Below are 27,521 nucleotides of genomic sequence, written 5' to 3'. Positions count from 1 at the left end.
TCTTGATAAAATCTGAAAATCTTCCGATTAAAAAGGGGAGTCAATCTTCTAAATCTTGAATTTTTGATATTCGAATTTCATTAAACACTCTTACGACTAACTCGCTTTGAAGCATCATGACAACTGAAACACTGTGAGTTTTTATTACCTGTATTAGAAGGGCCCCCACATTGCGCTCATTCATCTCAATCTCTATGCAAGACGTCAAAAATGTGTCAACTGATAAAATAATTGTGATATTATGATAAACATTATATCAGTTGGCAGGGCCGGCCCGCTTGCCTTAAAACCCTCGGCCCGGCCCGGCCCGCTCGGCCCGCCTAGGACAACTTTCCGAAAATGTTACTTTTCAAATGTGCCAATATATTTTTAATATCACAAATATTAATCCAAATGCATACAACCATCCGAAAAAGTCAATTTGATTGAATTTTTAGCAAAAAAATCAAACTTCATTAAGCCAAGGATGAAATTTTTTTCTAAAAACGACCTCAAAACAGTTTTTTTTGACAGAATCGTCCTCTAGTGTGGATTTTTGTTTATTAAGGAGAAAAGCCATCTTGAAAAATGATTACTTGCTCTAAAATTTCGAAATTTTCAAAAAGCGGGCCGGCCATGTGTAATTTTTTCCGGCCCGACCCGGCCCGATTTCAGAAAAATCTCAGCCCGGCCATGGCCCGGCCCGGCCCGGCCCGGCCCGGTCCGGCCCGCGGGCCGGCCATCTTTTCCACAAGTATGGGTTTTATGGTGATCGAGATTTCTCAATTTCAGAAACTTGTCTCGCGAAACCAAACGTGCATTTCGAGCTGGCAAGTTTCCGGAGCATATCATCAAAAAAGACATGATCCGAGAGATGACATGCACCATCGACTGTGCTCCAGGGACACCAAACTACAAAGAATTCAAAGTGACCGAGGGAATGTTGTTCCAAAAAGTTCCAGACTGTATGACACCACCCCTGGAATACTGTGACCATTTGCTGAAAATCAATGGGAAGGCTGTAACAACGAAACGAGAAATGCAAGAAGCCATTTTCAAACTTGCCAAGTCAAACAAAGCTCACTATCTGACTTTCACATTTCGCCGAATTATCAGTGTGATAAGGCTAAACGATCGGGATGTCCCATCAAATGCAGCTATTCTGAAACCCGACTCGGATCCCAGTGATGTCTCTCAGAAAACGAACAAGGGATACATTTACTACAAAGTGGTTTTGATCTACTTTCCACGAAGCAAACTTGGAATGAGTGTGAAGTCTTATCAGAATGTGGTGGGTCAAAAAATGGGCTATTTTTCGAAAGCTGCCTTTTTTCAGGTCTATGTGGAATCCACAGATAACAATTGGGGCTCTACTACTCGCCGTTTTCTCTACTTGGGAGATGCAATTCTAAAAGTGGACGACACTGAAATCAACGATATTATGACTGCTCAAGGAGCTATTCGAAGTGGATTCCAGAAAAATGGAACTATAACTCTAATTGTGGAAAGAGCCAACCAACAACTCTCAAGCTCCTTCGTCCGTGCTGTTCTTAACTTTAATAAAGAACCCGATCCTTCTATGCCAGCTGACGTTATTGCGGCTTGCGCGTAAGACTTTGAGACTTGGTACACATTTTTAAAGATTCTCCGTTTCTTTTCAGTAAACAATTGGCTCGTTACGACAAAACTGGGTTAACTGAGCCCGTCTCCATTTATCGAGGCTACACGAAAAGCTACAAGACGGCAGCACGAGCTACTGTGACCAAAAAAGTGGATAAGAAGAATATTCGAAGCGAGCATCTGTTTCCGGGAGCCCTTCAGAAAGTATCTGAATTCAAGGAGAACCAAAGATTGGAAGCAGAAAAGAGAAAAGCTAAATAAAGTTTTTTTTTGCATATCTCTTATTTAATCTGTTCTAATCGAAATGAAGTTTTTGTCTTAGTTCAACATTTTTTTTTGCTTTTCATTCCGATCAAACATCAAAAAAAGTTTTTATCTCGTGATTCAAAAACTGGTGGGATAAAAAATTGTTCCTTCTATTTTTTCTTTTGTTTTTAGCTGTTCACATCCACAGATCAAATCAACAATAGCCCACACAATGTTAATTATATTTTCGCTTTCTTTTTTTAATGATATCAGATTATTTTCTAGAGCCAGGAGTTGATTTATAAATCGGGTTTTCTCACACAGAATTCTGCCTCGAGGCACATTGGAGCAGCAGCAGAGTCTTCTTCCCCACAAAAATGACTCACGCCTTCTGGATAGCCATTATTTTTTCCTGCTTTCTCTACTCTCATGGAATAGTCTTAAACTATCAAAATTGCGGAATCATCAGCCTTCGAGAAGACTTCAAATGTATTTTGGTGAGTTGATATTCAATAATACCGTAAGACATGAAATAGAAGGGCCCCCAAACGTTCAAGTTTAAGTCGATTATTTTTCGGTTCCTGTCAATAATATAAGAAAGAGGTCAACTGATAAATGTATATCATTTTTTAATATATTTCAAAGGAAACGAGATAATTGAGCTTAAACTTTACCACCTCTGCTCCTTTAATTGCTGAAAAATCAACCTAAATTACTTGTTTCCAGAAACTGGTCAATTTCAACGATGAGCTTAGCAAAATCAATCAGAAGGTGTCGGCTAAATACCTCCGAGGGTTATGGAACTCTTGTGAGTATCTCGAGACGTGTTATTCAAACTTGGAATGCAAGAAAAACGATGTGGATGTTCGGAGAATTGCGAGGAACATGAGATCGTTCTGCTTCAAATTGAACCAACTTCGAAACTTTTGAGATTGGTTTTTGCTTTAAATGAATAAACTTTTCCGGATGTTGTTTGAACATATATTTAATTCGAAAAAACATGAATTCAGAGCTTTAAAAAACCAGTAAACCTGTAATAAAAGGGCCCCTCCACACTGTCAACTTTGAGCTCAATTATCTCGAATCCTATGGGGTCTTACTGTACAAAGCACAGTTCTTGTTTTTTCGGATTTCAGTCATTCACATAAAGATTACGGTAAAAATACTTAGAGCTGAAACATCTTGGCCAGCTCAGTAGGGCAAACTTTCCAGTGGTTAGGCAGCCTGCCCAATCCTTCATCCCTATACATGTGCTTTGAGCTTGATTATCTCTGTTCCTATAAAAGGTATCAAAATTTTGTCAGCTGATAAAATGTCGGTGATTATATGACAAACAATTTATCAGTTGACAGATTTTTGATATCTTTGACAAAAACCGAGATAAATTGGCTTAAAGTTAAAAGTTGCGGTGGGCTGCTGTTAGAGCATGTACGGTAGGTTTTGTGTTCACAAGAGCACTAGGAGACGAAATCCTTTTCAAAATAGTGCAGTTTGGGTTACGGTAAATCTTGCATTCTTTTCCAAATCCAAACTTCACTCAACCCATCTAATTTCTATTGTTGACATTTCCCACATAGGTGCTTTGTTTTAACATTATCGCTGCCCACCTCTCAAATAAACACCCACAATGTTCTCTGCTAATCTATTTCTTAGATCTTCATATAAAGACAAAAGAAATGCTCAAAAAGAGAAACAATGACTTCCTTAAATTTTCTTCTAACTCTGGCTATAATTGTTCTTGCTCATGGACAAGAAGTTCAAGAGTCCAAGAAAAATTGTGGTACATTCCAACTGATGAAAGAGGATATGAGATGCGTGTTTGTGAGTTTTTTCTAGCGTTTCTTCCTTTTTTCAAAAGATTCTTTTCTAGAAACAAGTATCGTTCTCTAAAGATCTCTTGATGCTGGCTTGGTCTGATTTCAAGCAAGTTGACAAGTTCCGACAAGCTTGCTCTTCCCTTCAAGAATGTTATGCTTCATTGGAGTGTCGAAAAAACGACAAGACCTATGTTGAGGTGGCAACAAATATGCAAGGCATTTGTGATGGTTTACTGTATCTATCCACCGACTTCGTGGAGTGCAAAAAGAAGATTGATAGTTTGGAGGACAAGTGTGAAGTCGGAGAAAAATGTGAAACGATTTTTGGTGAGAACAATTGTGCAAAGCCAAGGATTATCGAGCAGTGTGGGAAAGAGCAGTGGGAAACGTTTAGAGAGGTAGGGAAAAAAATAAGGAAGTTTGGATTCTGGAATTTTTCAGGCTGTCATAAATATTCGTAAATCAAGGATTCCAGAATGTAATTTTGATCAATATCGGGATTAGATCGTGACTACTGGCTGACTCAATTCTTCAGAATTACCGTACAAACAAAGTATATTTGAATTTTGATTTTATAGTGTTAATAATTTTTTTCAAAACTGCTGTTAGCACTTGTACGAACCTTATCCGACTTACTGACCAAAGAATGATTTTCTGCATCGTTTCCCATACTGATTCCTGGCAGTGATTCATTCATAATAAAAAAGTTTTGCACCGCCCTTTTTCCCATGACGGTGTATGGGAAACAGTATATTTACCTTCACATCATACCGGAACCAGAGTCCTTATCCTCAGGTCCGTTTGTCAGGTGTCGCCCCGCCCCCTTCACTTCTCTTTACCTGTTGGACCCATTTTCCCACGGGGTACTCATGGGAATACTGGAATATATTTTATTTTTAAACATTTTTTTTTCCCATGACTGATTTCTTATAGCCAACTTTCCCATGTCAAATTACATCCGGTGAGCTTCGCCTACCAATCTTGGAGATGGCAGAATTTAGGTTTGTTCATTCTTACCGAATTCTGTCGTCGTAATCGGTAAGTTTCTTCTGCTCTATCGATTTCTTGCTAGCTTTATTCTAACAATGCCCAAATCCAAAAAGCTCTGTCTTCAACCCTTCCTCCGTGGACTACTCAATGATCCATCCAAAAAATACATCATTTGCTGGACCGACAAGTCGAAGATGGAGTTTCGATTCGTGGATCAACACAAGGTTGTCTTCAAACTTTTTTTCTACTTCTCTGTAGTTCTAAAGATCGAAGGGCATTTTTCGCTTGTTCTTCGGGAATCACCAAACTGCACATTCAAATAGAAAACATCCCAAAAGACATGGGATAGATTCTTTACACCACACACAAAGACATGCATTTCCGCTTCAGTTTTTTTCCTTTTCTCGTGCTCGAAACCCCATTAAGCCGTCCCATTTTTCAAAAAAATCTCTATTATCCGATCGCCAGAGCACACCAACGTCATAATATTACACTGAAGTTCGGCATAAACTTCTGGTTCCCTTTGGTTCATGTTTTGAGGAACTTTGCCGGAAGAATCCATGATGGTGGTTTCTAAGGATTCCATTCTCATAGCTATACTCCTCATCTCATTTGCTCCAGGAGCATCTTGCTTTTTGGAAGGAAGATACTCGTCGAATTGCACGTTCTGGGAGTATATCCGAGACGATTACCGTTGTATCTTTGTGAGAAAACACTTTTTGTCTTCATGAACCATTTTCTCGTTTCAGGAGTACCTGGCCTATGCCAGGGATGTCACCGCAATTGAGACCTTCGGATCACAGAACCTCAAATCTCTTGAAAGATCGTGCTCAGCAGTTGAATCCTGCTTCCTGGATAAAAAGTGCCACGACATCAAATCTCTGAGAAAAATCAAAGCGGTTTGCAAACAAGTACTGTACTTCAACTCTCCAACGTTTGTGGAATGTGAGAGAAATGTGGCGATGTTCAACGCTACTTGTGCTCAAGGAACTGGATGCGAGTACTTTGGTGTTGATAATTGTGCAGTCCCTATAATAAAAATTGTGTGCGGACAAGAGAAGTGGGCTGAGTATAGAGATGTGAGTTATATATGAAGTTGATAGATATATAAAAAGTATTTTTCAGTTGATTTTTTGCCTTTTAAGAGACTACAGCTCGGCTGTCCGGTCATTTTGAAAATTCAACATGGCGTAAAACAGACTTTGCATTCACAGAATTTTTCAAAAATTCCCAGTTTTTCAGCTACTTGGCGATATCTAAAAGACGCCTGTATTTTGGCAAAAATCAACTGAAAAACATCGATTTTCAAAATCTGATTGATCGGTATTGTAAATTGATTTTCAGGCTATCATAACGGCGTATAGAGGCACCGAAAACAACACTGATTGCGATTGGGAGATGATGAAGACATTCTAACTCCATTTGATGTCTTAAAGGGGGACTTCGACCAGAAATTTTTATTGCATTGAAATGTGTTAAAATTTATCTATTTTTCAAATATTATTGCGAAAAAATTCAAAGAAAATCCGAAATCCCCGAAAAACGGCGTTGAAAAAAAAGAAAATTCAAAAAATGGTGCCGCCGGGGGACGAGGATTTTCAGTGAGAAACCTAGGCCACGGCACCGGCCCATACTCCGAGGGTACATCGAAAAAGGGTACATCACTCTTATAGGGTACATTGACTCAGAGGGTACATTGACTGATAGGGTACATCTGTGGAGGAGTCTGATAGGGTACATTTAAGCAACTCTCATAGGGTACATCGACGAAATACTCAAAGGGTACATCGAAAAAATCTGAAAGGGTACATTGGTCTGATTTCGCACAGTTTTCGAATGTTCGTAACTTAATGAGACGGACAAGTTTTATAACGAAGTTTCGGTCATTCATCGGATTATAAGCAACTTACTGATGCTCGGCGAGGTTTTGCAACGTGCTCCTCCTCAATCTTGAATAGTACGCGCTCATTTCTCGATCACTCAGGAACGCTATTTCAAAACAATTTTAGTAATTTACCCGCATTCTGAAAGCTTGAGCAGCGAGCTACACTTTTTTTCTAGCCCAGGAAGATAAATAACTTCAAACAGATACAATGAAAGATACAATGTTCGTCCCTAAGTGATCGAGGAATGAGCGCTTACTATTCAAGATTGAGGAGGAGCACGTTGCAAAACCTCGCCGAGCATCAGTTAGTTGCTTATAATCCGATGAATGACCGAAACTTCGTTATAAAACTTGTCCGTCTCATTAAGTTACGAATATTCGAAAACTGTGCGAAATCAGACCAATGTACCCTTTCAGATTTTTTCGATGTACCCTTTGAGTATTTCGTCGATGTACCCTATGAGAGTTGCTTAAATGTACCCTATCAGACTCCTCCACAGATGTACCCTATCAGTCAATGTACCCTCTGAGTCAATGTACCCTATAAGAGTGATGTACCCTCAATGTACCCCTTTTTGATGTACCCCCGGAGTATGGGCCCACGGCACCTGACAGCCTTTTTTTTCAAGTCGCCGACAGTGGTTTTTTTTACGTTTTTTACCTGCCGGACATGAAATTGAAAAAAATCCGGAAAATTTGCCACATAGGAAAGGCGCCCGCTGCCGTGGCCTAGGTTTCTCACTGAAAATACTCGTCCCCCGGCGGCACCTTTTTTTGAATTTTCTTCCTTTTCAACGGCGTTTTTTGGGAATTTCGGATTTTTTTTGAATTTTTTCGCAATAATATTCGGAAAATAAATAACTTTTAACACATTTTAATGCAATAAAAATTTTTGGTCGGAGTCCCCCTTTAAATCAGTTGAATACCCCATCCTTTACGTGTACTTTGAGCTAGATTATCTCGGTCCCAATGAAGATATCAGTAATCTATCAACTGATAAAATATTGGTGATATTATGATAAACTTTTTTTCGTTGACCACTTTTTGATTTCTTTGACAGAGATAACTGAGCTCAAAGTTCACATACCGTAATAGCAGCCCACTCGAACCGTCAAATTTGAGCTTAATTATCTCAAATCCTGTTATAGATATCTAAAAGGTGTTGACGGATAAAGTATTGATAATATTATGATAAAAATTTTATCAGTTGTAAAATTATAAAAACCTGTCATACGAACCGAGATAATTGAGCTCAAAGTTGATGATGAGGGTGGGCTTCTATTCGAGCAAATAAGCAAATAATGTTATTTTCGTCTGTTGTATTTTGACAAAAAAAAGTTTTTTCTCGGTTATTTTGAAACTAATTAAGATGGTAAAAATAAAATAAATTAGTTGTTTGATGAAACGATGCTTGTCAGATAAAAAAACATTCGTGCTCATTTCCTGTTGACCGTTGGAATTAGGTTCGTATCACAGACCACCAACGCATGTATCAAATAAACAAAACCCGTTTGCTAATCGTCGGCCTAACATCCGTATTTTTTGAACATAAAAAGACTATCATGTCCCTCTTTTTTCTCTGTCCTGGCACCATGCTCAATTCTCTAACATTCCTCGCCTTTCCAGCTTTTTTGATAATTTCTATTTCTACAAAAAGCGCACCAAAATGTGAATCCTTGAACTTCCGGAGGAATACGAAATGTTTATTTGTAAGTGATTCGATTGCTTCAGAATCCAAAATTTACAACTTCAGTGTTTCAGAAAGAAATTGTTCTAGCTAATGACATAGTTGTGAGCAACTTGTCCGACAAACAGGTTCTTGAAAAGCTTCACAGCTCCTGTGAATCCCTTAAAAGGTGCTATGAGACGATGCCTTGCCAGAATCCTGAAGTGATTCAGAAAGTGAACAAATTGAAATTGGTGTCAGAAAGTTTCACTTTCCTATCAGAAAACTTTTTGGTTTGTTCTCAAAAAATTGAAAATATGAGAGGAAAGTGTAAGCCACGGACTACATGCGACAACATGTTTGGAGATAATAATTGTGCAAAAGAAGGAATCATTAATAAATGTTCCAAAGACGAGTGGATTGGATTTAGAGATGTGAGTTTTGGCAGGAAGTTTAAAGAATGTATTACTGCCTTTGCTCTAAGAGACGCTATGTGCAATCTGGGCTCAATTATCTCGGTTCCTATGAGAGGTATCAAACCTTTGTTTACTGATAAAATATTTATCATGGTATTGCCAATATTTTATCAGTTGGCAGATTTTTGATGTTCCTTCCAGGAACCGAGATAATTAAGCTCAAAGTTGACGGTTCGAGTGGGCTGCTATTAGAATGCTTACGGTATGTGCACTTTGAGCTGAATTATCTCGACTCTTGAAAAAAGTATCAAAAAGTAATCAACGGATAAAATGTTCATCATAAAATTACTAATATTTTATCAGTTGACAAATTTTCGATATCTTTCATAAAAAGCGAGATAATTGAGCTCAAAGTGAACGCAATAAACAATTAACTTTTCAGAGCATGATCTGGATAATGAGCCTTGTTGACCCACATTGCAGCTTGGAGAGGTATCGAAAAATTTAATTTAATTTATAACTTTATTTAAATTCAAAGATTTCAATATTCCAAATTATTTAATAAAAGATTTATATATTTTTTTTCCGAATCTTCGCTCGAACGAATTTTTGAAGGGACGATCGTTTGACCGTTCGTAGCATAAAATTTGGTGGCCTAGAAAAGTTAGGCCACCATGTTACAATGGCTTAGAAAAAAACATCAGATGAGTATCTTTTCGTTCCTAGGTAATTTACTATAGTGGTCTAAGAAAAATCATTTTGAAAAAGTTAGGCCACCATGATAGATGGCCTAGAAAACACATCAGGTGAGTATCAGGCCATTTCTAGGTCATAAAAGTTGGTGACCTAGAAAACTCAATTTGGAAAAGTTAGACCACCCTGTTGACATGTCCTAGGAAACACACCAGGTGAGCGTCATGCCGTTACTAGGTCATTACCATGGTGGCCTAAAAAACTCAACTTGGAAAAGTTAAGCCAAACGGCTTAGAAAACCCACCAGGTGCATGTCAGACCATTTCTGGATCTTTAACTACGGTGGCCTATAAAAATCATGTTGAGAAAGTTAGGCCACACTTTCCAGGACTCGTTGATCTTCAAACAGACACATTTCTATCCCTTCTCAGGGAGCTCTTTGCTCCCATTGAAAAAAAAAACACCACCTGTTAATCCTTTCATCAATTACACATGGAGTTCGTGAACCCCACGAAAATCTTCTCTTATTTTCAGACCCCATTTAATCTGAAAATACCTGTCTGGACTCTCTTCAAATCACACACTGCCTGATTCTCACAGCTCAAAGCTCGCCAGGGATTCCCCGAAAAAATAATGGAAAGAATTTTTTTGCAGGCGGAGCACTTTTTCCTGGAACCTTCTCTTTGTTCTATTTTTGCTTGTTTTTTTTCAAATTCAACAGATGGTCTCTTTTTTCCCCGTTAATCACATTTTCACAACTGTTCCTTGTCTATTGACGCAAGAAGGGTTCTGGTTTAAAAAGAGCAGATTTTTCAAAATAAAATCAGACCTGCTAGATTTCTTTGTTTTGATTGGATTGAAAATATTTTAAATCTTAAAAAATGACGTCATCTACTTTGCTTCTCATTTTGACTGCTTCTGTGGTTCTATTCGCATTTGAGGATCCACAGTGTACCAGATGGCAGAAGAATCTGTCCACGTTGTGTCTATCGGTGGGTTCTAAAGTTCTGAAGTAGAGGGATGTTTCGTGAAGTGAACTTCTAGTTTAGACTTTAGGGTATTGGAAATTCTTAGAAAATTAGCCTGTGTGTAAGCTAGCTTAATTGCTTAAGGTATTACGATCCTAAATACTTTAGAGTTTGTTCACTGTGCTATAAACTCTTTTCAGAGCTACAGTTTTTTTTGGATTACTGTAATACATGTGATCTACTTTCAAGGGATTGCTTAACTCGGCCACTATTGAAATGTTATTTTGATATACTGTATCACCAGTGTCCTAATCTCCATTTCAGGTACTTTCTTACTGTTCCAGATAAACTTTACCTATCGAACGAATTTCAATAGCCACGCCCACCGTCGCCCTTGAAACGGCCGAGTTGAAGTTCTTTAATATGCGTCAAAACAGTTTGCAATCACCGTGGCGCGATATTGCGAACCGGACGAATGGGCGGGTGACGGGCGGCCCGTTATAATGTCGGGCGACGGACGTTTTTGGATGGCCCGCCCGAGATGGAAAGCTTAGTTACAAATATTGTTCGTGATACTTGAATGGTAAAACTCAAATTATAACCAAATAACATATTAAACGCAGATCTAGCAGTGACTTCTTAAACTAAAAAGGTAATTGATCAAATACTAATCTAACTAAATTGTTTCCTAGTTTAACCCTTAGCCTCACGCGTTCGGTTTTTTGTTCAGAATGCTACCTGTTTGTGTCAACTGCCTATCAACACCAACGGACCCCTGACCTTAATACTCCTCTGACCCGTCTCTAATTTTCAGAAAACTTCTGGATACTTCAGAAAGTTCCATGAGCACTCTTTTGATAATCCAGCAGTAATGTCACATTTCAATACAACATCCGAAGAGATCATTGTTCGTTATCATTCTCCAACTTTATAAAAATCGCTAGTTTCAGAAGTGCTTCCATGACCTTCCGTGTCCTACCAGTCGAGACATCAAAATGGGAAATCGAATCGGAGCCTATCGAGACACCATGTTCGCCTTGACAGATTCCTTTGTGAAATGTGCCAAGACTTTGGAGTCTCACAACTCTGACTGTTATTATTCATGGGACCCGTTTATGGCCGTCGATGTAGATGGGCGCATTTTGGAGAATTTCGATAATCGAGATGTCTGTAAAGCTTATTTCGGACCAATGGATTGTATGAGACACGAGATTGTGGAGTACTGTACCATGGACGCGTGGAAGAGTTTCAAAAAGGTATTGAGGTCGCGAATTCTTGTAAAAATAAAATTGCATTTACAGAAAGCCAAGGAGTTTGGTGAAAGGATCTATGGGTGTGACTTCCGTGGGATCTTCACTCTACCAACTCGTTATAATCGTTGAATGAACTGTTATATTTATTTTTTGAATCCGCTATAGTTTGTCTTGAAATGAATTAATTTTTTTTGAATGGTTTTACCATCAGCTAGTCATAATCTGCCCATAGCTACCCATGAGCTACTCATCAGCTACAAATTAGCTACCCATTCCCATCACAGTTACCCATCACAACGCTACTGTAATTGTTTCCTCTATGCCTAAAAGTCAATAAGATTTCCTCCTCTACATGGACTCAAGTTTTATGACCTTCCTTCCCAATGGCCCCCAGGTGGCCTCCCCACAAATGACGCAACACAGGGGACATATGACTTCTTCTCCCACCACACTTTTTCCCGGAAGAACAGAACGGTGTCACTACCACCCTGTTTGGACACATATCAGGTCGTAAATGCGATATAGTTCCTTTTGGAAGTCATTCATTCAGTCCACTCATTCTACTCTCGTCCTCGCTACTACTCAGTCGTCGTTATGCAACCTCTCACACCAGCCAGAAAGAATAGCTCATCGATTAAGCGCCCGGATTTGCAAGGTAAGCATTTTCTGTTTTTTTTTTGTTGAATCACATTCATCTAGATGACGTGGTAGTCTTAAAAAGCTAGGTATCTTATCGTTTTTTCAGGGCTCTACATCTGCGGATCATGCGGACAAAACTTTGTTCATGCCGCTTCTCTCAATCGCCACCGTCGTACTCGTCACAACTCCGAGCACCAATGCCTTCTCTGTCACAACCAGATGAAACCGGATGAGACTCTCCACCAGCACATGAAAGAGCTTCACAACCTCACGACTGTCTTCAATTGCTCCTGCTGTAACTTCGGGTTCGCCAAAAAGTCCGACTTGTTGGAGCATACCAAGGCCATGAACGAGACTGGAACTGTAGGAGATGCCAAGCCAGTTTCCACCACCAACAATCCGCCCGGATGGTTGTTGCAAAATGTTCTCCAGGGAAAACCATACGAAGTGCGCACCAAGAAAAGGTCCATGTCAGCCACAACGTCGTCGTCCTCCTCGTCGTCATCGTCTGCCACCCGTGAACCAACCCCAGAGGTGTATCAAGTTCCAGAGGAGTGTTCACAACAGTTGAACGACGCAGTTGATCTGGTTCTCAAGTCTGGAGTCTTTACTGGTGATCAATTAGTTCTTCCCGAGACCTGGGAGCTCATCTACAACATGGCAAAGTCCACGATGTCTTCTTAAAAGGTAAGATTTGAGTTTTATTGAGACTAAGGCTATGCGAAATCCGGCCGCGGCCAGCCATGACTACAGGGAGGTTGCCGCGGACCAATTAGTCGGTTCTTCCTAAAAGACGCTGAGCGACCCAGAAACTACTAGGGCCGCTAGTACCATATTCGAAATGCTGCGGCCGGCCGTGGCACAACCTTGATCAAGACTGATTTCAACTGATGATTTTTCAGGTTCCATCCCAAGATGGCCAACACTACATTCTTCGACGAATCGCTCAAGATTCTCCTACATCAACTTCATCTAACTTTTATATTTTACCCAGTTTTCAAGTTTTCTTCCCAACATATCTTTTATCTCTCGAAATCCAGTGATCTCACTGATAATACTTTTTTTAAAGCGATCTCTTAACTTTCCCATGTTTGAAAATCATCACATTTTATTTCAAGTAAAAATCATATTGTGAATAAAAATATTTTTCATTAAAAATCTCATCAAATAGTTCCATAAAAATCACACTGCTTCACTGCATCGTTGAGCTCCAAGAAGTACTGAAAATCCAGATTATACCCATCATGTCAAATTGGATCTTACATTTTTGAATTTCTGCCAATCTCGAGAACCACAAGTATCCACAATCTCTTGTTTCAAGCAGTTGTTCCGTCCAAAGAATTGGCCGCAGACACCTTCCACATCATTTCCTTCTCTCAAATCTTTATCATTTTGAAATGGATTCCACGAGGCGTAGCACTCCGATTCCTCTTGATCCCATTGCTCATCGCAATCCGTCATTTCAGTTGATAAGAAGTTCATGATTGAGCAAAAGCTTTGTATCGCGTTGAGCCCTTTTGTAGCCTGCTCATCTTGAATGCAATGACCGATTTCATCTATACAATTATTGTTTGATTTGCACGATCTTCGGAACTCGCTCATTTTTTCTGAATCAGACTCGTCAAGTTTGTCGAATGTTCCAGCGAATTCGGAGGCGCGCTGAAATGACCTTTTTCAACATTCTTATTGATTCGGACTCACTAATCTACACGAGATTGCTTGAAAGCTATCTGCAATTGAGCAATCCTTTTCGGCAAATGCAAATGAGGTTATGAAGATGGAAATAAGCAATACTATCATCTTCTGAAACAACAAAACTACCTGAAAACCTGTCAATTTTGAGCTCATTTTTCTCAGCTCCCATGCAAGATACCGAAGTTTTATCAACTGACAAAACACTTGAGTTATCATGATAAACAATTCATCAGTTGACACTTTTTTTATATCTTTGACAGGAATTGACAAACATTGACTCAAGGTTAATAGTTATGGGGACTTCTACTACAGGTTTTTTGAAGCCTGAAAAATTATCGAAAAGAAAAATCAAAGCAACAAAAAAATGAAATGGATGTGTAAACCTTTTAACCAACACTCACCAATTGTTCGAAACTCATCAAGATGTGTCAGATGACATGTGGCTATGAAGTTCTGTGGGTTTTCTATTTTTTTTTTCTTGAAAAAAATGCGGAAAAGTATGTCGCAAATGGAAAATAGCAGCTCGATGCTAAATTTATTAACCAAACCGTAAAATTGATGATATAAGATAAGCTGGACTGATGAACTGGGCAGGTGAACTGGTTAATAGAAAAAGTGGAAAATGTATCAATGCTCAGCAGGAGAAAAGAATGAACAACGACAAAAGAATATCAAGAGATAAGAATGTAGCAGAGCGGCTAGCTGAAGCTGGCAAAATTCCAAAATTTTCGAACCATTCGCATTTGATTCCTGTGGCTTCCCAACGCGTCTGGAATCAGTTCACTTATTACTGAGTACGAATTGAGTTCCACAGAACTGAACATCTCAAGATTGGACCCTAACTTTCAACTTTGAGCCAATTTATTTTGGTTCTTGTAAAATATATCAACAATTTGTCAACTGATAAATTGTTCATCATAATATCAAAAACATTTTATTAGTTGACACATTTTTAATATCTCGTATAGGAGCCGAGATAAAGGAGCTCAACCACTCACCATCATTCTCTCCGCTAATTCAAAATCACGTTTCGAGTAGGCAATGGCTTTCTTGAACAGATGATATCCAAAATCACAGCAGTCGTTGACAGTTTTCTCCTGGTACTCCAGGAGGCTTATATCGATGTTGGAGCAGTTTTTGAGGGCGGAGATGCAGGTTCCAAGGATACCACAGGTGCTTCGGTGGATCAGAAGATCCGAACGACTGCCCAGATTCATTTTCATGTAGGATTCTTGGAAATCATTGAAACGCTGAAATTATTTTATCTGCTAGGATAGTCAAAAAGTCATTTTTGCTCTATTGATAATATATAGGGAGTTTTGGGATCATTATAGTTTTTTGACGCATCCTCGAGACAATTTTTGCTGCTTTCGTTGACATATGCTCAGAAGAATATCTTAATAATCGTCTGACCTAGAATACACTTAAATATAAGGCTTCCATTCGGTTCAGCGAACCAACCGACCACCAACCGAGGTGTCCTCACGTCAGTGTTCCCGAAATCGAATCAAAACTTACGCGATCAAACGAATCAGCAACGGCTGAGCACTCGGTTCAGCGAACCAACCGACCACCAACCGAGGTGTCCTCACGTCAGTGTTCCCGAAATCGAATCAAAACTTACGCGATCAAACGAATCAGCAACGGCTGAGCACTCGGAACGATGCTGCATATAATTCTCAGCTTGTGTAGCCAATGGAATCACTACGTAGACAGATAAGCCGATAGCAACCGACGCGAATAAACTGGTGTAGAATAGTTGTTTGAGAAAAGTACACATTTTCTGGAAAATTCGAAGTTAGGCGGTGTTGAAGCAAAATGAGAACGCTCAAACAGAAATGGAGAACCCATTTGCCACAGAGAGCAAATATCTGCGAGTGAGCCCATCCCCCTATTCAACAGTATCTTTTAAAGTAATGATCTGCCGGAGCCGGTGCCTGGTACTGAATAACAGATGGGGGAGGACAGAGAGATCGTTAAATCGAAAGGTCGTGATGGACTTTATCTGCTAAAAAGGTTGAACTCTGATGAGAAGAGTGCGCAGATGTTGAAAAAGAAATTCGAGTGAAGTATGATGAAATGAACATCTGGAACCTTAGAAAGACCAAACTTACAATAACGCTTACAGTAACCTGAATTCAAAAAGAATGTTTTTATACAGGTAAATGAAAAAAAGGAAAAAATCAAGTCAGGTAGCAATTCTAAAGCCAGTGAAAAAATTGGACACCAATGAGAAAAGAAAACAAAATATGATCAAAGGAAACATAACACTCAACTTTGAACCTATATATCTTATTTCCTGTCGAAGATATCAAAAAGTGATAACTGACTAAATTTTGCTGATATTGTGATGAACATTTTATCAGTTAAGCACTTTTTGATATATTTTACAAGAACCGAGATAATTTGGCTCAAAGTTAACAGTTGGAAGTTTTGGAGTGTTTAAGGTAAGACAGACGCTTCAGTCGAATTGGAAGAGGGACACTCTGCATTTGGATATGTCCATGGCATTTTCCTGAAAAAAAGTTTTCTTGTGATTAAAAAAAACTACCAGAAAACCTGTAATAAAAGGGCCCCTATTGTCACGTTTAAGCTAATTTATCTTGGCTCCTAGTTCAAAGTAATATCTTTTTACCGCAAAGAACACCTCCCAGCAGATCTTCGATACTTCATGTTTAATGGCAGCGGCATCCACAATGTCACAGCAAACTTGGAACGCCCATGGAATATCATCATCCGATGTACGACATCTGGTTGGCTCGACTCCAGTTTCATTGAAGCAGTTCTCCAGAGATCTACACATGCCTTGAAGCTTAACAACATCCGGCTTGTAGTCCAAGCTATCCAGGGAGCCGATCGTGGTTCCGAACTTGACCAATCCCTGAAATAGTTTCTTCAAATTTGAAAGGTAAACTTAGAACTCACAGGCTCACACTTATGAAACGCGTTTCTGGCGGCCTTTTTTACTGGCTTCTGAAGTCCCAGTGCCTGGGACAATGGGCCCTGGGTTTGAGTTTCTGGGGTAGTCATAAACATAAGACCTGTGCTATCCAAAACAATGAAGAGACAGATGATGAAAACTGCTCCAGCCAAAATCGAACCAGCAATCGCGAATTGATTGCGCTTAGATACCATCTGGAAGTTTGTGTTGAGGTTAAGAGATCTAAGATAAGAGTGTTTATAAAGCTTCTAGCCTAGATCCAACTATAAAAGTTAAAGAATAGAGATCCGGCAGTAAGATAAACGGTAATTTGAAACCAAAAGAATTTTGAGGAGAGAACCGATAAAAGAAGAATGGAATGAGAAAGTCTTTTAGATGACAGTTTCTGAAAATGTGGGCGGCGCCTCTTTTATCCAAAACCAGCTGGAACATAAGAGGTCAGTCATAAAATCACATCATGAAACATCGAGAGGTTGGGGTCACCACCTCAAAGTGCAAATGTGTGTCCTTTTAGACAAATTCGAAATGAGCCATCGGTTTTTTTACAGGCATGGGAAAGTTTAAATTTTTGAGAAAGGCACGGTCTACGTAACGGTTACATTGAAGATTTATCTCGATGCTTCCATCTACAAAAACTTCTAATAGAAGAACATTCTATCTCTTCACTTTGAGTCAATTTTTCTCGGTTTCTGTCAATGATATCAAAAAGTTGTCAACTGATAAATTGTTTATCATAACATCACAAACATTTTATCAGTTGACATATTTTTGGTATCTTCAATAGGAGCTGAGATATTTTAGCTCTAACTTGACGATATGAGGGCCCTTCTATTACAGGTTTTACGGTAATCGAAGATCACATGTGTTTATCATAAGTCAAAAAATATGATTATTTTAACAGCTACACAATTTTTGATCTACTCAAAAATTAGTACTGTATTTCTAGTACTGTACTGAAAATAATCTCAACAAGAAATTTATTCATTAAAAGTATCTAACAGCTAGCCTGGAACATAAGGGGATACAGTGGAACAATGGATATAGATCTGTCTGGAAATGTCTTGAAAGAAGCAGAAGAGATAACAGAAAGAAGGGAGGATGAAAAGAGCGAGACACAGAATTAGGACAGACAGAATTAGGACAGATAAAACAAAAGAAGAAGTTATTCCAGACAGAAGAAAGTGAAAGTGGTAGACAGGAGTAGCAGCAGAGACTTGAAAATCAAGGTCGTCTAAGAGAAGTCCGTAGTTTCCCGCATCACATTTGCTTCTCGTCCTCGCCAGAAGGAGGAAAATAATCTTGGACGTATTCTGATTCTGGCTCGGCGCACCACTCTAATTCATCTTTTGCGACTTCAGGCAGATCAATCAATTGCCCTTTGACCCCAAATTTACCAGTATTGCACTTCTCAATGCCGGGGTACTTGACTTGCTGGAAATTCTTAAATAGGGATTTGAAAATCTTCGAAAAGTAGATTTACCTCTTCCGAATTCTTGAACCAATCAGCGGCCGCGTCCAAAACCTCACAGCACATCTCCAACTCCATGTGCTTCACCCCGAAATCCGGCAAATCGAAATTGCCATTTCCACGAAACGCTCCAGAAGATGTGAAGCATTTCTTGAGTCCGCTACAGTGTTCCTGAGCGGAGAGAAACTCTGTACGGCTGTCAGCCTCGATGTGCTTCATTCTGACAATGAACAACATAAGCATCTGAAAGTTTAGGGTGAAAATTGAATCTGAAGACTTTTGAACACACCAGGCGACATGTCGAAGACTGCTTATCGTCGGGAAGTGCCTGGTTTAGAATTTGCTCCTGTGCTGCGAACTCATTCTGATCTTCCTGGATAGAATGAAAATGAACGTAGAAGTAAATTCCAAGAAGAAGGAGACCGAAGATTCCGCAAATGATAAGGATGGGCTGGTGAGTATGCCGGGGCATTGTTCCCTGGAAAACTATGAAATTGATATGATAGCTGTCTGAGAAAAACAAGGTTACAGAGTAGTTTATGCGAAGTGTATACGGTAGGTATCTCGAAGCGGGAAAGCTAAATAGCATATATTAGTAGAAAAAACTACGGTAAACATATTCGTAGAAAAAACACATGACATATGTTTACGCATTCTACCGAGGCAGGTGTCGAAATCCTTGTGCAACTTGTTGTTGGTAGCGAAGAGGGCGGAGTTTAGTCTAATGGGGAGAGATAGAGGAGAACAATAAATTCAAATTCTCAAAAAAGTTCATTAACAGAGCGAATAAAAAGTGTTCATTTAAACCAATTCAGTATTAATTGGATGAGGAGTAAATGGGTTACTGTAAAGGTTGAGAATGGGTGTGAGAGGCGGGGGAGAAACCAAATGAGCATGGTATTTTAGAAACGATCATCAAATCCAATACTTAAAACTGGTCCACTGAAAAGCTACAAGAACATTGCACCGGCCCACATCCTTGTAATTTTCGAGTTTCTGAAAAGCTTGATTTTTCAAAACATATTCAGGATTATGTTATTAGCGATAGTAGCCAAACTCACCTCAAATTTTCTTGCCTTTCGTTCTTTTTTAGCCTGTTGTTGGATCACGTTAACCAGTTGGTCCAATGCACCGCAACAATCATTACTCCCAATAATTCTTCATAACATCCGTTCATTTCGTGACACATTTTTTGAAGGAGCTCCACTTTTTCCAGTGAGTCAAACTCAATGGACTGCATTGTATCCAAAAACTTCAGGAGGAGCTGATAGACGAACAATGGAATAAAACTCGAAACCGTCCACCTCAATTATCTCGATTATTGTGAAAGATATCAAAATTTTGCAAGCTGATAAAATAATATCACCAATATTTTGTCAGAAGAAAAAATTTTGATATCTTTCACATGAATAGAGATAATTGAGCTTAAATGTGACGGAGGAAGTACGGTATCCAACTTACTGGTTCACAATTAGGTTCAATGGCTGGAACCGGAGAATGAGGAGCCATGAAGCTGATGAAGAGAGCAGCTTTGAGGACACGCCAGACCATCATCTGATTGTGAAATGGGAACTAGGAGAGATGTGATGAAAGATGAAAAGTAAAAAAGAAGACCATTTGTAAAAGATGAAAAAATTAGAAATAAAAGGCTGCTGTTGATGAGTTTGAATTTTCGAATAGGCAATATCAGCGATAATATTGTTAAACTTACCGTTAAGGATCTAATAGAACGGCACCCCTGAATGTTTTGCGGAATACTTTTAATAATTAGTTCTTTTATTGAAAATGTGCCTGTGAGAGGGCGCAAAGGAGAATATCAATTCTGGGGGTAACATATGCGGACAAACGTAAGCGATGGATAAATGACAGAGAACAACACAGACAAAATAATAGTCAGCTCTTAAGTTGAGATTTTTTAACAATAAAAACAATCAGAACGGTGTAAAAATGCAATTTACATTGTACGGCTGAAAATCTTACGGTAAGCGAAGCTTAGGCCCGGTAACAACATTTTTGAAGCGCATTCTCAAAAAATTGAAAAAATAGTCTAGAAAATGAATACGGAAAATTTCTTAATACAAAAAAATTCTTTAAAGATTTCGCCACCGGACCTATGCTTCGCTCACCATAAGATTTTGGACCACAACGTTCATTAAAATTAAACCAGAGTAATAAAAACGAGATAAATTAAATCCAGAGGTGAGTATAAATATTTCAGAAGACCCCATTGAAATTTCATGATCCACTGGCTGCCAAAAGCTGTCACATTTACTGACTCGACATGATTATAGCTCACTTTCTGTAAAATTTGTATTATTTACGAATTGTCTTTTGAGAGGGCTTACCTCAAGAATTTGCTCTCAATTTTTGTTATGCTTGTTTGAGCCAGTGACCCATTGTGTGGCCTGGTCGAAAACAATACAGCACTTTATAATTTCCTGCTGAACGGCATTCAGTTTCCGAAGATGTCCTTGCTGGAAGCATTTATCGAGAAGATAGCAACGTTCATGAAGTAGTTTTAAGTTTTGTCCCATTGGTAGGAGAGGGGAGGTGATACCATGTAGAAATTTTCGGAGATCCTGAAAAAGTGTGTTAACATGAAAAGAAATATGTTATGGTACGAAGATGACCTTTTCACATCTTTTTGTGTTCTTTTTCTTTGGTGATTCCGATAAGCTAAATTTACCTCCCTTCACTTGATGCAAATGGAAAACTGCAACAAGGAGCAAAGTGCCGAATGTCCAAGCGAGCAAATATCTAATAACATTGGCAGGTATCATCTGAAGTAACTTTTTGTAACAACAGTTAAAAAACGTACAAGGTGTCGGTTAATAAAATCACCAGACAAGCTATTGAACAAATTAGAGTTATGAAAGAGACCGTTCTCTTTAATCGTAACCGACGGTTTTTCTTCCACAATTCTGATTTGTTTCAACCATGATAAAACACTTTCATATACTTGAAACGGCTATGTCACCCGAATATTACCGTAGTCCTCGTTTCTGAAACATCTGCTGGGACAGTCAGATGACGCGGAATGGTACAAAAAAAGCGCACAGGTGTTAGTCTTCTGGGTCTCTTTTTTCTCTTTCTTCCATAAGTGCGACAACTTGAAAAACAAAGTTGTTATTGTCCAATCCGATCGTAAACATCTGTGAATGGGAAGGGAGGGTAGGGGTACGGTAGCATCTGGAGTCTTTGGCATTGTGATGCGTAGGAAGTTTTGGGGAAAGGATGGGGACCGATGACGGTGTATGAGTTGGGAAATCTGTGAAATTTAGAAGTTTCTAGGTTGAATGGAAGTCTTCTGTCATGAGGGCTATATGGGGGAAGACGGGGATTGATGAATTTAAGGTTCCCCTTTCTCGCAAACGAGGAATATGTAGATACCAGCAAGCTAGTGCGCCTTCGGCGTGATTCAATCTAGTTTGTCATTGATTTGTCGCTCCGCTCCTCATTTTTTCTTGAAGTGTCACGTCAATTTGTATTAGTTTTTCAAGTTTTTCAAAAGTCCTGACATGAGGACCAACAGACTCGTGTAGAGTTTTATATATAAGAAAGGTTTTTGAGGTTCCGGTCAATCAGATGAATACGAATTTATTTTTGAGAAAAGAACGGAAAATACTAAAAAATATATTTGTTTCTTAAGCGGGAGTAACATTTCATATATAAAGAAGAAACAGGAGAAACCAATTTTTAAGTTTCAAGCAAACATTTTCTTCAAGTTGCATTGCTTCAGGACCTCCTCGTCGAGTTTGATAAAGTGCTGAAAATGTATTTTTGTTTACCGTAACAGTTTCAAAAGGAAGAACTCACATCACGGAGTAATTCCCAATATCTTTGACCACATTGAGCAACAATCTCCTTCTTCATACATTGGTCCTTTCCAAAGAAATTCATTCTTACAATTTTCCTCAACCTTCTTCTTATCCTTCAAATCTTTTTCGCCAAGGAACGGATTCCAATCTTTCAAACAAGTAGACTTTGCTTTTTGTAATTTATCTCCACATTTATTGAAATCACCATTTACGTTTTGATAACTACGCAGTAGGTCTTCGCCGTGTCTAATGCCGCCATGAAGTCCTTATTTTGCAATCCGTTGCATATGTTTTCAGAGCAATCGTCGACAGAATCACACGCTTCCTTGAACTCATTCCGCTTATCCTGATCGTTTGACTGGCTTTGGAATTCAGTGGCTTTGGTTCCAAACTCTTTCATTACCTGAAAACAATTTCGAAAAAAGATGAGTGATGCAATTAAGCAGAGCTGAAACTGAATGACTTGAAATTAATGATCAAACACCTAACTTGGAAAAAAACCCTAATAAATTCAACTCACATTTGCACAGGACAATGCAAAGTATAGTAGAGCATTGTTTTGGTGCTGGAAGAGTCAAAGCAGCTCCATTAAATCCACCAAAGATCGCGACACCAATGAGGACAAGATTGAGAAAATTAAGCATTTTCTGAAAGTGGTAAGAATACTTTGATAGAAGTAAAATCAAGTATACAAAGAAACTCTTTGGTAGAAATCTATCAATTGACAGAGGAGTTTTAACAAAATGTTTTGAAGCGAGGCGTAACCTCACTATCATGGCGGCGCCAACTGATACCATTAGATTCGTGACTCGGTCAAGTTTTAGTTGACAGCAACTGTTCCTTTGGAACATTTGGTTGGTGTGTTTTTATCTAAACGACCGGTCAAAAATCAAAAATCTGGAAATCGAAAAATATCGGGAAAAGACAGATTACATAATTTTTTTTCAAGAAAGTCCAAGATATAATGTTAAATTCTCGTTAATTTTTCGCCAGTTTCCATTAATTTTGGTCAACATATTTTGTTGTTTTTTTTAGGTTGTTGACACATTACCCAGCTTTGAGGGATATTGATTCAGTTTTGAATTTCGGACAGAACGGATTTTTCTTCCATAATTCTGATTTTCTCAGATCATATTAATACAACTTCAATGTTTTAAATCTCATTGTCAGCTGGTAGTACGGTAGACCTCGTTTCTGAAAAATCTGCCGAGAGAGAAACAGTGAATGGCAAGGAAGGGGTAGGGGTACGGTAGCATCTGGATTCCCGCTTTGCTAAGCTCAAGGAGTTTAAGGAAATAGTTGGGAGCCGATGATGGGCCGTGTAAAAGTCGCCCATGAAGTATATGTGAAGATGGGGATTAATGAATTTATGTTCTCCCATCTCGCAAACGGGAATCATTTGGGGCGGGAGCAATGTGCATGCTCCGGTTAATGAAATGAAGAAAATTTTATTGTTGGAAAAAGTTAAAATTTCAAACACGGAAAATACAAACAATAAGAAATCTATCATGAAAAAGAAATAGAAGAAATGCATTTTTAAGTTTCAAGTAAACATTTTCTTCAAGTTGCATTGCTTCATGATATCCTCATCGATTTTGATGAAGTGCTGAAAATGCAATTTTTGTTTTCCATAACCGTTTAAGAAACTCACATCGCGGAATGATTCCCAATCTTTTTGGCCACACTGAGCCGAAATCTCTTTCTTCATACACTGATCCTTCCCGAAGAAATTTTTACAGTTTTCTTCAATCTTCTTCTTATCTTTCAAATCGTCTTCGTCAAGGAACGGATCCCAATTATCAAAACAAGTAGACTTTGCTGCATCCAATTTATCTCCACATTTCTTGAAATCTACGTTTACGTAGTTAATGACTCCACAGTAGGTCTTCGCCATGTTGAACGCTGTCGTGATTTCCTCATCTTCGAGGAATGGTTTGCACATATTCTTAAAACAATTGTCGAGTGAACCGCACGACTTTTTGAACTCCTTCAGCTCACCCTGATCGTTGGCATCAAGTTGATTGACTTTGGATCCAAACTCTCTCATTTGCTAAAAACAATTAGCATGTAGAATATGCTTGATGCAATTAGGCCGAGCTAATACTCAATGACTTAAAAAATAATGCTATAACACCAAACTTTGGAAACCCCACACAATTTCATTCAACTCACATTTGCACAGGACATTGCGAAGTATATGTCTTGAAGAGCGCACTCTTTTGCTGCTGGAAGAGCCGAAGCTACATGAGCTCCGCCAATGATTGCGACTCCAATAAGGACAAGATTGAGAAAATTGCTCATTTTCTGAAAGAATTAAAGGAACTTTAATTGAAGTAAAATCAATAATAAGTAGAAACTCTTTGAAAGAAATCTCTCAATTGACGGAGGAGTTATAACAAAATGCTTTTGAAGCGAGGCGGAACCTCACTATTAGAGCGGCGCCAACTGATACCATTAGATTCGTGACTCGGTCAAGTTTTAGATGACAGCAACTGTTCCTTTGAAACATTTGGTTGGTGTGTTTTTATCTAAACGACCGGTCAAAAATCAAAAAAGATTGGAATCGGAAACAACATTGTCAGGCTTCCATTCGGTCAGGAAATTTAGCCGACCGACCAACCGATTGCCGATCGACCTGACCGAATTTGTGCATTTGGGCGTTAACATAACAGAGAGTGTTTGCCTACTGAGCATTCCATTCAACGGCACACTATTCATTGAATATATCGTTCATCGTAAAGCTGATCGATCGGTCGACTGTCAGTCAGCCGGACTGGCAGTCGGTCAGCGGTCGGCGGTCGGAAGCCTCCTACCATCGAACCAAACGAAAGTAAAAAATTACGTAATTTCCTTCTGTAAAAAGTCCAACATAAACACACAAAGCAAGCAAAAGCGGACAACAACTTTTCTGTCTATAATTATGATTTTCTTTCACATCATAATTTTTTTTCTCGCTCCAACTTTATGCCTCCGCCTGATTTTATTTAACTAGACTATTTTTTGATGAACCCCATTTCATACTCTTGCTTATTGCTCACTTATATTATTCCCAGTGTTATATTGCAATGTGGTACGGTTCCTAAATACATTCGCACAGAAAATTCCTTTTCAGAGCCAGCCTGCGAGTTCAAGCACATTTTCGTTTCATCCGATACAATAGAAGTGTACCCATCTTCTTGTGAAACTGTATGTGGAGATTTGGTCTTTGATGCGAACACAGATTTATCAGAATCAGAACTGACTGAGTATTTTCGTAATCTAAAATTTTTGAATGGAAGTTTAAGAGTGGAGATGACCAATTTCAAGTCGCTAGATTTCTTATCTTCTCTGGAATATTTTCAGTGCCCAGATTGTAAATTTAGAAAATACAAGAGCTCGGATAGACATTTTAATTTATTTTCAGTCGGGATGCTGATAACTCGAAATTCTAAACTTACAAATTTAGATGTCGTTGAAAATTGGAAAACCGACACTAGATGTGTTTGGCACATTCAGGAAAATGTCAAACTAAATGCCGAGAAGTTATGCAGGAATATTTCAAGTAGTCGTGGTTACGAATTAGACTTCTATGGGAATTTGAAGGATTGTGGTAAGTTTTTCTTTCCCAGTATATAAGTCCCATTATTCTTCAAGGTTGCCATTTGGTCCATATCGATTCATTTTCAATTCCATATTATCCAAAATGTACATCTGTAACAGGAGGTCTTAGATTCACAAACATCAACAATAATACAAAAATGGGTGCTGTGAACTTTTTGAAAACTGTGGATGGACCAATGGAAATCTATGATACTCTTATGACTAATTTATCTTGTTTCCGGAATTTAGAGACAATTCATGGAGGTTTTTTGAAAATTCACGATAATCCAAATCTAAATTATTTGAATTGGGGAGGATTTACTGTAAGTCACATGATACCGTAAAACCTGTAATAGGAGGGCTCCTAATTTGGAGCCATTTTTCTCGATTCCTGTGAAAGATGGTTGACTACTTTTTGTATCTTGGAGTCAAAGACTTTGACGAAAATCAAGGCACATTTGCTCAAAGTGAAAATTTAGGGGCCATTTTCTATTACAGGTTTTACGGTATATAAGATTTTTGAATTATTCAAACGAGATTTCAGAAAATTGTTCCTGATAATTTCACTGTGCAAATTTCCAACAACCACCCTGAGTTCTGCCTTTTTGCTAGGGAACTGCAAACTTTTGCAGAAGCAAATGCAAATATATCTGAAGTAGATGCAAAAATTTGCCATGAAATTCTAAGAAGAGATATGGAAATCACATGTGATACTAATACTTTTGATTTGTTACCCGGGAATTGTATTCATATTTTGGGAGATGTTATAGTCCATTCTGAAGCTGAAAACACTAACATGCTATGGAAGCTGGAAACGGTCACCAATATTTTTGGATCTCTTACTATTCAGAAAACTGAAAATATCACAAATTTGAAGTTTCTGAAGAGTCTGGAACGAATAGCAAGACTTAAGAAAGGTTATATTTCTATCAAAACCTGTCATAAGCGAACCCCCACACTGTCATTTTTGAGCCAATTTATCTTCGTTTTTAGGTATCAAAAATGTGTCAACTGGTAAAACATTTCTGATATTATGATAAATATTTTATCAGTTATCAACTTTTTGATATCTTGCATAGCAACCAAGATTAATTCGCATAGCAACCAAGATTAAAAATCCAACATGGCAGTGTGGGGGCCCTTCTATTACAGGTTTTACGGTATCTGGCTTTTCTTATTTTCAGATCATCCTCCACTTCTCCGAATTCTTTTCAACAAATCTCTCAAAAACATTTCCTTGCCAAATATGAAAGTGAGATTCATAAATCCAAAAATTAAATGAAATCTTTTTAATTTTCAGAATCCACCGTATTCTCCAAAACATGATCGTCTCATCGAGATAAGTGGAAATTCGTTGGAAATATTCAAGACACCAGATGACTGTGTTTCGTTCCAAAATTTTACAAAATCAGTGGTATTATACAATGGAAGGAATTGCAGTAAATGATGTGAAATCATTTTTTGAGATAATCTCGTTTTCAGCTGAAATTGGATTTTCCGAATTGCCTGGAAATCTTGGGCGGTCTGCAAAATGGTCTGCATTTTTGACATGTTTATTATTCTCATTTTGATTCCTTTTTCGAAACTTCGTGATGGCGCGTCCAAAGNTCCCAAATCTGGGATTTCTGGGCCCAAAAATCCCAAATTTTGGAACTTTGGACACGCCATCACGAAGTTTCGAAAAAGGAATCCAAATGAGAATAATAAACATGTCAAAAATGCAGACCATTTTGCAGACCGCCCAAGATTTCCAGGCAATTCGGAAAATCCAATTTCAGCTGAAAACGAGATTATCTCAAAAAATGATTTCACATCATTTACTGCAATTCCTTCCATTGTATAATACCA

The 27,521-nt window shown here is 38.5% G+C and overlaps 13 protein-coding genes across 13 annotated transcripts; 8 read left to right on the top strand and 5 right to left on the bottom strand.

Annotated features, from left to right (window-relative positions):
- Positions 1-116: 116 nt before the first annotated feature.
- CBG00792 lies at positions 117-1,860 on the top strand (the record flags this gene model as incomplete). The annotated part of the gene is made up of 4 exons (XM_045236634.1): positions 117-133; positions 772-1,270; positions 1,316-1,587; positions 1,641-1,860. The coding sequence occupies 4 exons, from the start codon at positions 117-119 to the stop codon at positions 1,858-1,860; spliced, it is 1,008 nt and encodes a 335-aa protein (XP_045091664.1).
- A 362-nt stretch (positions 1,861-2,222) lies between these two features.
- On the top strand, positions 2,223-2,775 carry CBG26918 (the record flags this gene model as incomplete). The annotated part of the gene is made up of 2 exons (XM_045236633.1): positions 2,223-2,342; positions 2,572-2,775. The coding sequence occupies 2 exons, from the start codon at positions 2,223-2,225 to the stop codon at positions 2,773-2,775; spliced, it is 324 nt and encodes a 107-aa protein (XP_045097964.1).
- Positions 2,776-3,540: 765 nt separating this feature from the next.
- CBG00790 lies at positions 3,541-4,166 on the top strand (the record flags this gene model as incomplete). Its single annotated transcript, XM_002635349.1, has 3 exons — positions 3,541-3,666; positions 3,716-4,060; positions 4,104-4,166. The coding sequence occupies 3 exons, from the start codon at positions 3,541-3,543 to the stop codon at positions 4,164-4,166; spliced, it is 534 nt and encodes a 177-aa protein (XP_002635395.1).
- Positions 4,167-5,215: 1,049 nt separating this feature from the next.
- CBG00789 lies at positions 5,216-6,068 on the top strand (the record flags this gene model as incomplete). The annotated part of the gene is made up of 3 exons (XM_045236632.1): positions 5,216-5,356; positions 5,402-5,731; positions 5,997-6,068. The coding sequence occupies 3 exons, from the start codon at positions 5,216-5,218 to the stop codon at positions 6,066-6,068; spliced, it is 543 nt and encodes a 180-aa protein (XP_045091663.1).
- A 2,061-nt stretch (positions 6,069-8,129) lies between these two features.
- CBG26917 lies at positions 8,130-9,127 on the top strand (the record flags this gene model as incomplete). The annotated part of the gene is made up of 3 exons (XM_045236631.1): positions 8,130-8,246; positions 8,299-8,637; positions 9,062-9,127. The coding sequence occupies 3 exons, from the start codon at positions 8,130-8,132 to the stop codon at positions 9,125-9,127; spliced, it is 522 nt and encodes a 173-aa protein (XP_045097963.1).
- A 1,066-nt stretch (positions 9,128-10,193) lies between these two features.
- On the top strand, positions 10,194-11,662 carry CBG00787 (the record flags this gene model as incomplete). The annotated part of the gene is made up of 4 exons (XM_002635347.1): positions 10,194-10,304; positions 11,095-11,187; positions 11,231-11,536; positions 11,582-11,662. 4 exons carry the CDS (start codon positions 10,194-10,196, stop codon positions 11,660-11,662), a joined length of 591 nt encoding a protein of 196 aa, XP_002635393.1.
- A 465-nt stretch (positions 11,663-12,127) lies between these two features.
- On the top strand, positions 12,128-12,856 carry Cbr-ztf-28 (the record flags this gene model as incomplete). The annotated part of the gene is made up of 2 exons (XM_002635346.2): positions 12,128-12,188; positions 12,279-12,856. The coding sequence occupies 2 exons, from the start codon at positions 12,128-12,130 to the stop codon at positions 12,854-12,856; spliced, it is 639 nt and encodes a 212-aa protein (XP_002635392.2).
- A 479-nt stretch (positions 12,857-13,335) lies between these two features.
- On the bottom strand, positions 13,336-17,002 carry CBG00785 (the record flags this gene model as incomplete). The annotated part of the gene is made up of 7 exons (XM_045236630.1): positions 13,336-13,392; positions 13,436-13,831; positions 13,874-13,975; positions 14,866-15,117; positions 15,492-15,650; positions 16,503-16,748; positions 16,793-17,002. The coding sequence occupies 7 exons, from the start codon at positions 17,000-17,002 to the stop codon at positions 13,336-13,338; spliced, it is 1,422 nt and encodes a 473-aa protein (XP_045091662.1).
- Positions 17,003-18,065: 1,063 nt separating this feature from the next.
- Positions 18,066-18,865, bottom strand: CBG26916 (the record flags this gene model as incomplete). Its single annotated transcript, XM_045236629.1, has 3 exons — positions 18,066-18,239; positions 18,289-18,519; positions 18,566-18,865. The coding sequence occupies 3 exons, from the start codon at positions 18,863-18,865 to the stop codon at positions 18,066-18,068; spliced, it is 705 nt and encodes a 234-aa protein (XP_045097962.1).
- Positions 18,866-19,178: 313 nt separating this feature from the next.
- CBG26915 lies at positions 19,179-19,830 on the bottom strand (the record flags this gene model as incomplete). Its single annotated transcript, XM_045236628.1, has 3 exons — positions 19,179-19,218; positions 19,386-19,528; positions 19,738-19,830. The coding sequence occupies 3 exons, from the start codon at positions 19,828-19,830 to the stop codon at positions 19,179-19,181; spliced, it is 276 nt and encodes a 91-aa protein (XP_045097961.1).
- Positions 19,831-21,979: 2,149 nt separating this feature from the next.
- On the bottom strand, positions 21,980-22,738 carry CBG00782 (the record flags this gene model as incomplete). Its single annotated transcript, XM_002635344.1, has 4 exons — positions 21,980-22,042; positions 22,093-22,207; positions 22,307-22,556; positions 22,615-22,738. 4 exons carry the CDS (start codon positions 22,736-22,738, stop codon positions 21,980-21,982), a joined length of 552 nt encoding a protein of 183 aa, XP_002635390.1.
- Positions 22,739-23,637: 899 nt separating this feature from the next.
- On the bottom strand, positions 23,638-24,395 carry CBG00781 (the record flags this gene model as incomplete). Its single annotated transcript, XM_045236627.1, has 2 exons — positions 23,638-24,144; positions 24,267-24,395. The coding sequence occupies 2 exons, from the start codon at positions 24,393-24,395 to the stop codon at positions 23,638-23,640; spliced, it is 636 nt and encodes a 211-aa protein (XP_045091661.1).
- A 702-nt stretch (positions 24,396-25,097) lies between these two features.
- Positions 25,098-27,516, top strand: CBG00780 (the record flags this gene model as incomplete). The annotated part of the gene is made up of 7 exons (XM_045236626.1): positions 25,098-25,164; positions 25,207-25,683; positions 25,728-25,996; positions 26,218-26,590; positions 26,858-26,925; positions 26,974-27,112; positions 27,410-27,516. The coding sequence occupies 7 exons, from the start codon at positions 25,098-25,100 to the stop codon at positions 27,514-27,516; spliced, it is 1,500 nt and encodes a 499-aa protein (XP_045091660.1).
- Between the last annotated feature and the right edge of the window lie 5 nt (positions 27,517-27,521).

Source organism: Caenorhabditis briggsae (genome assembly GCF_000004555.2).
Source record: "Caenorhabditis briggsae complete genome, chrV, whole genome shotgun sequence".
In the NCBI taxonomy this organism is placed as follows: Eukaryota; Metazoa; Nematoda; class Chromadorea; order Rhabditida; family Rhabditidae; genus Caenorhabditis; species Caenorhabditis briggsae.
This window is presented reverse-complemented; position numbering and strand designations above follow the sequence as displayed.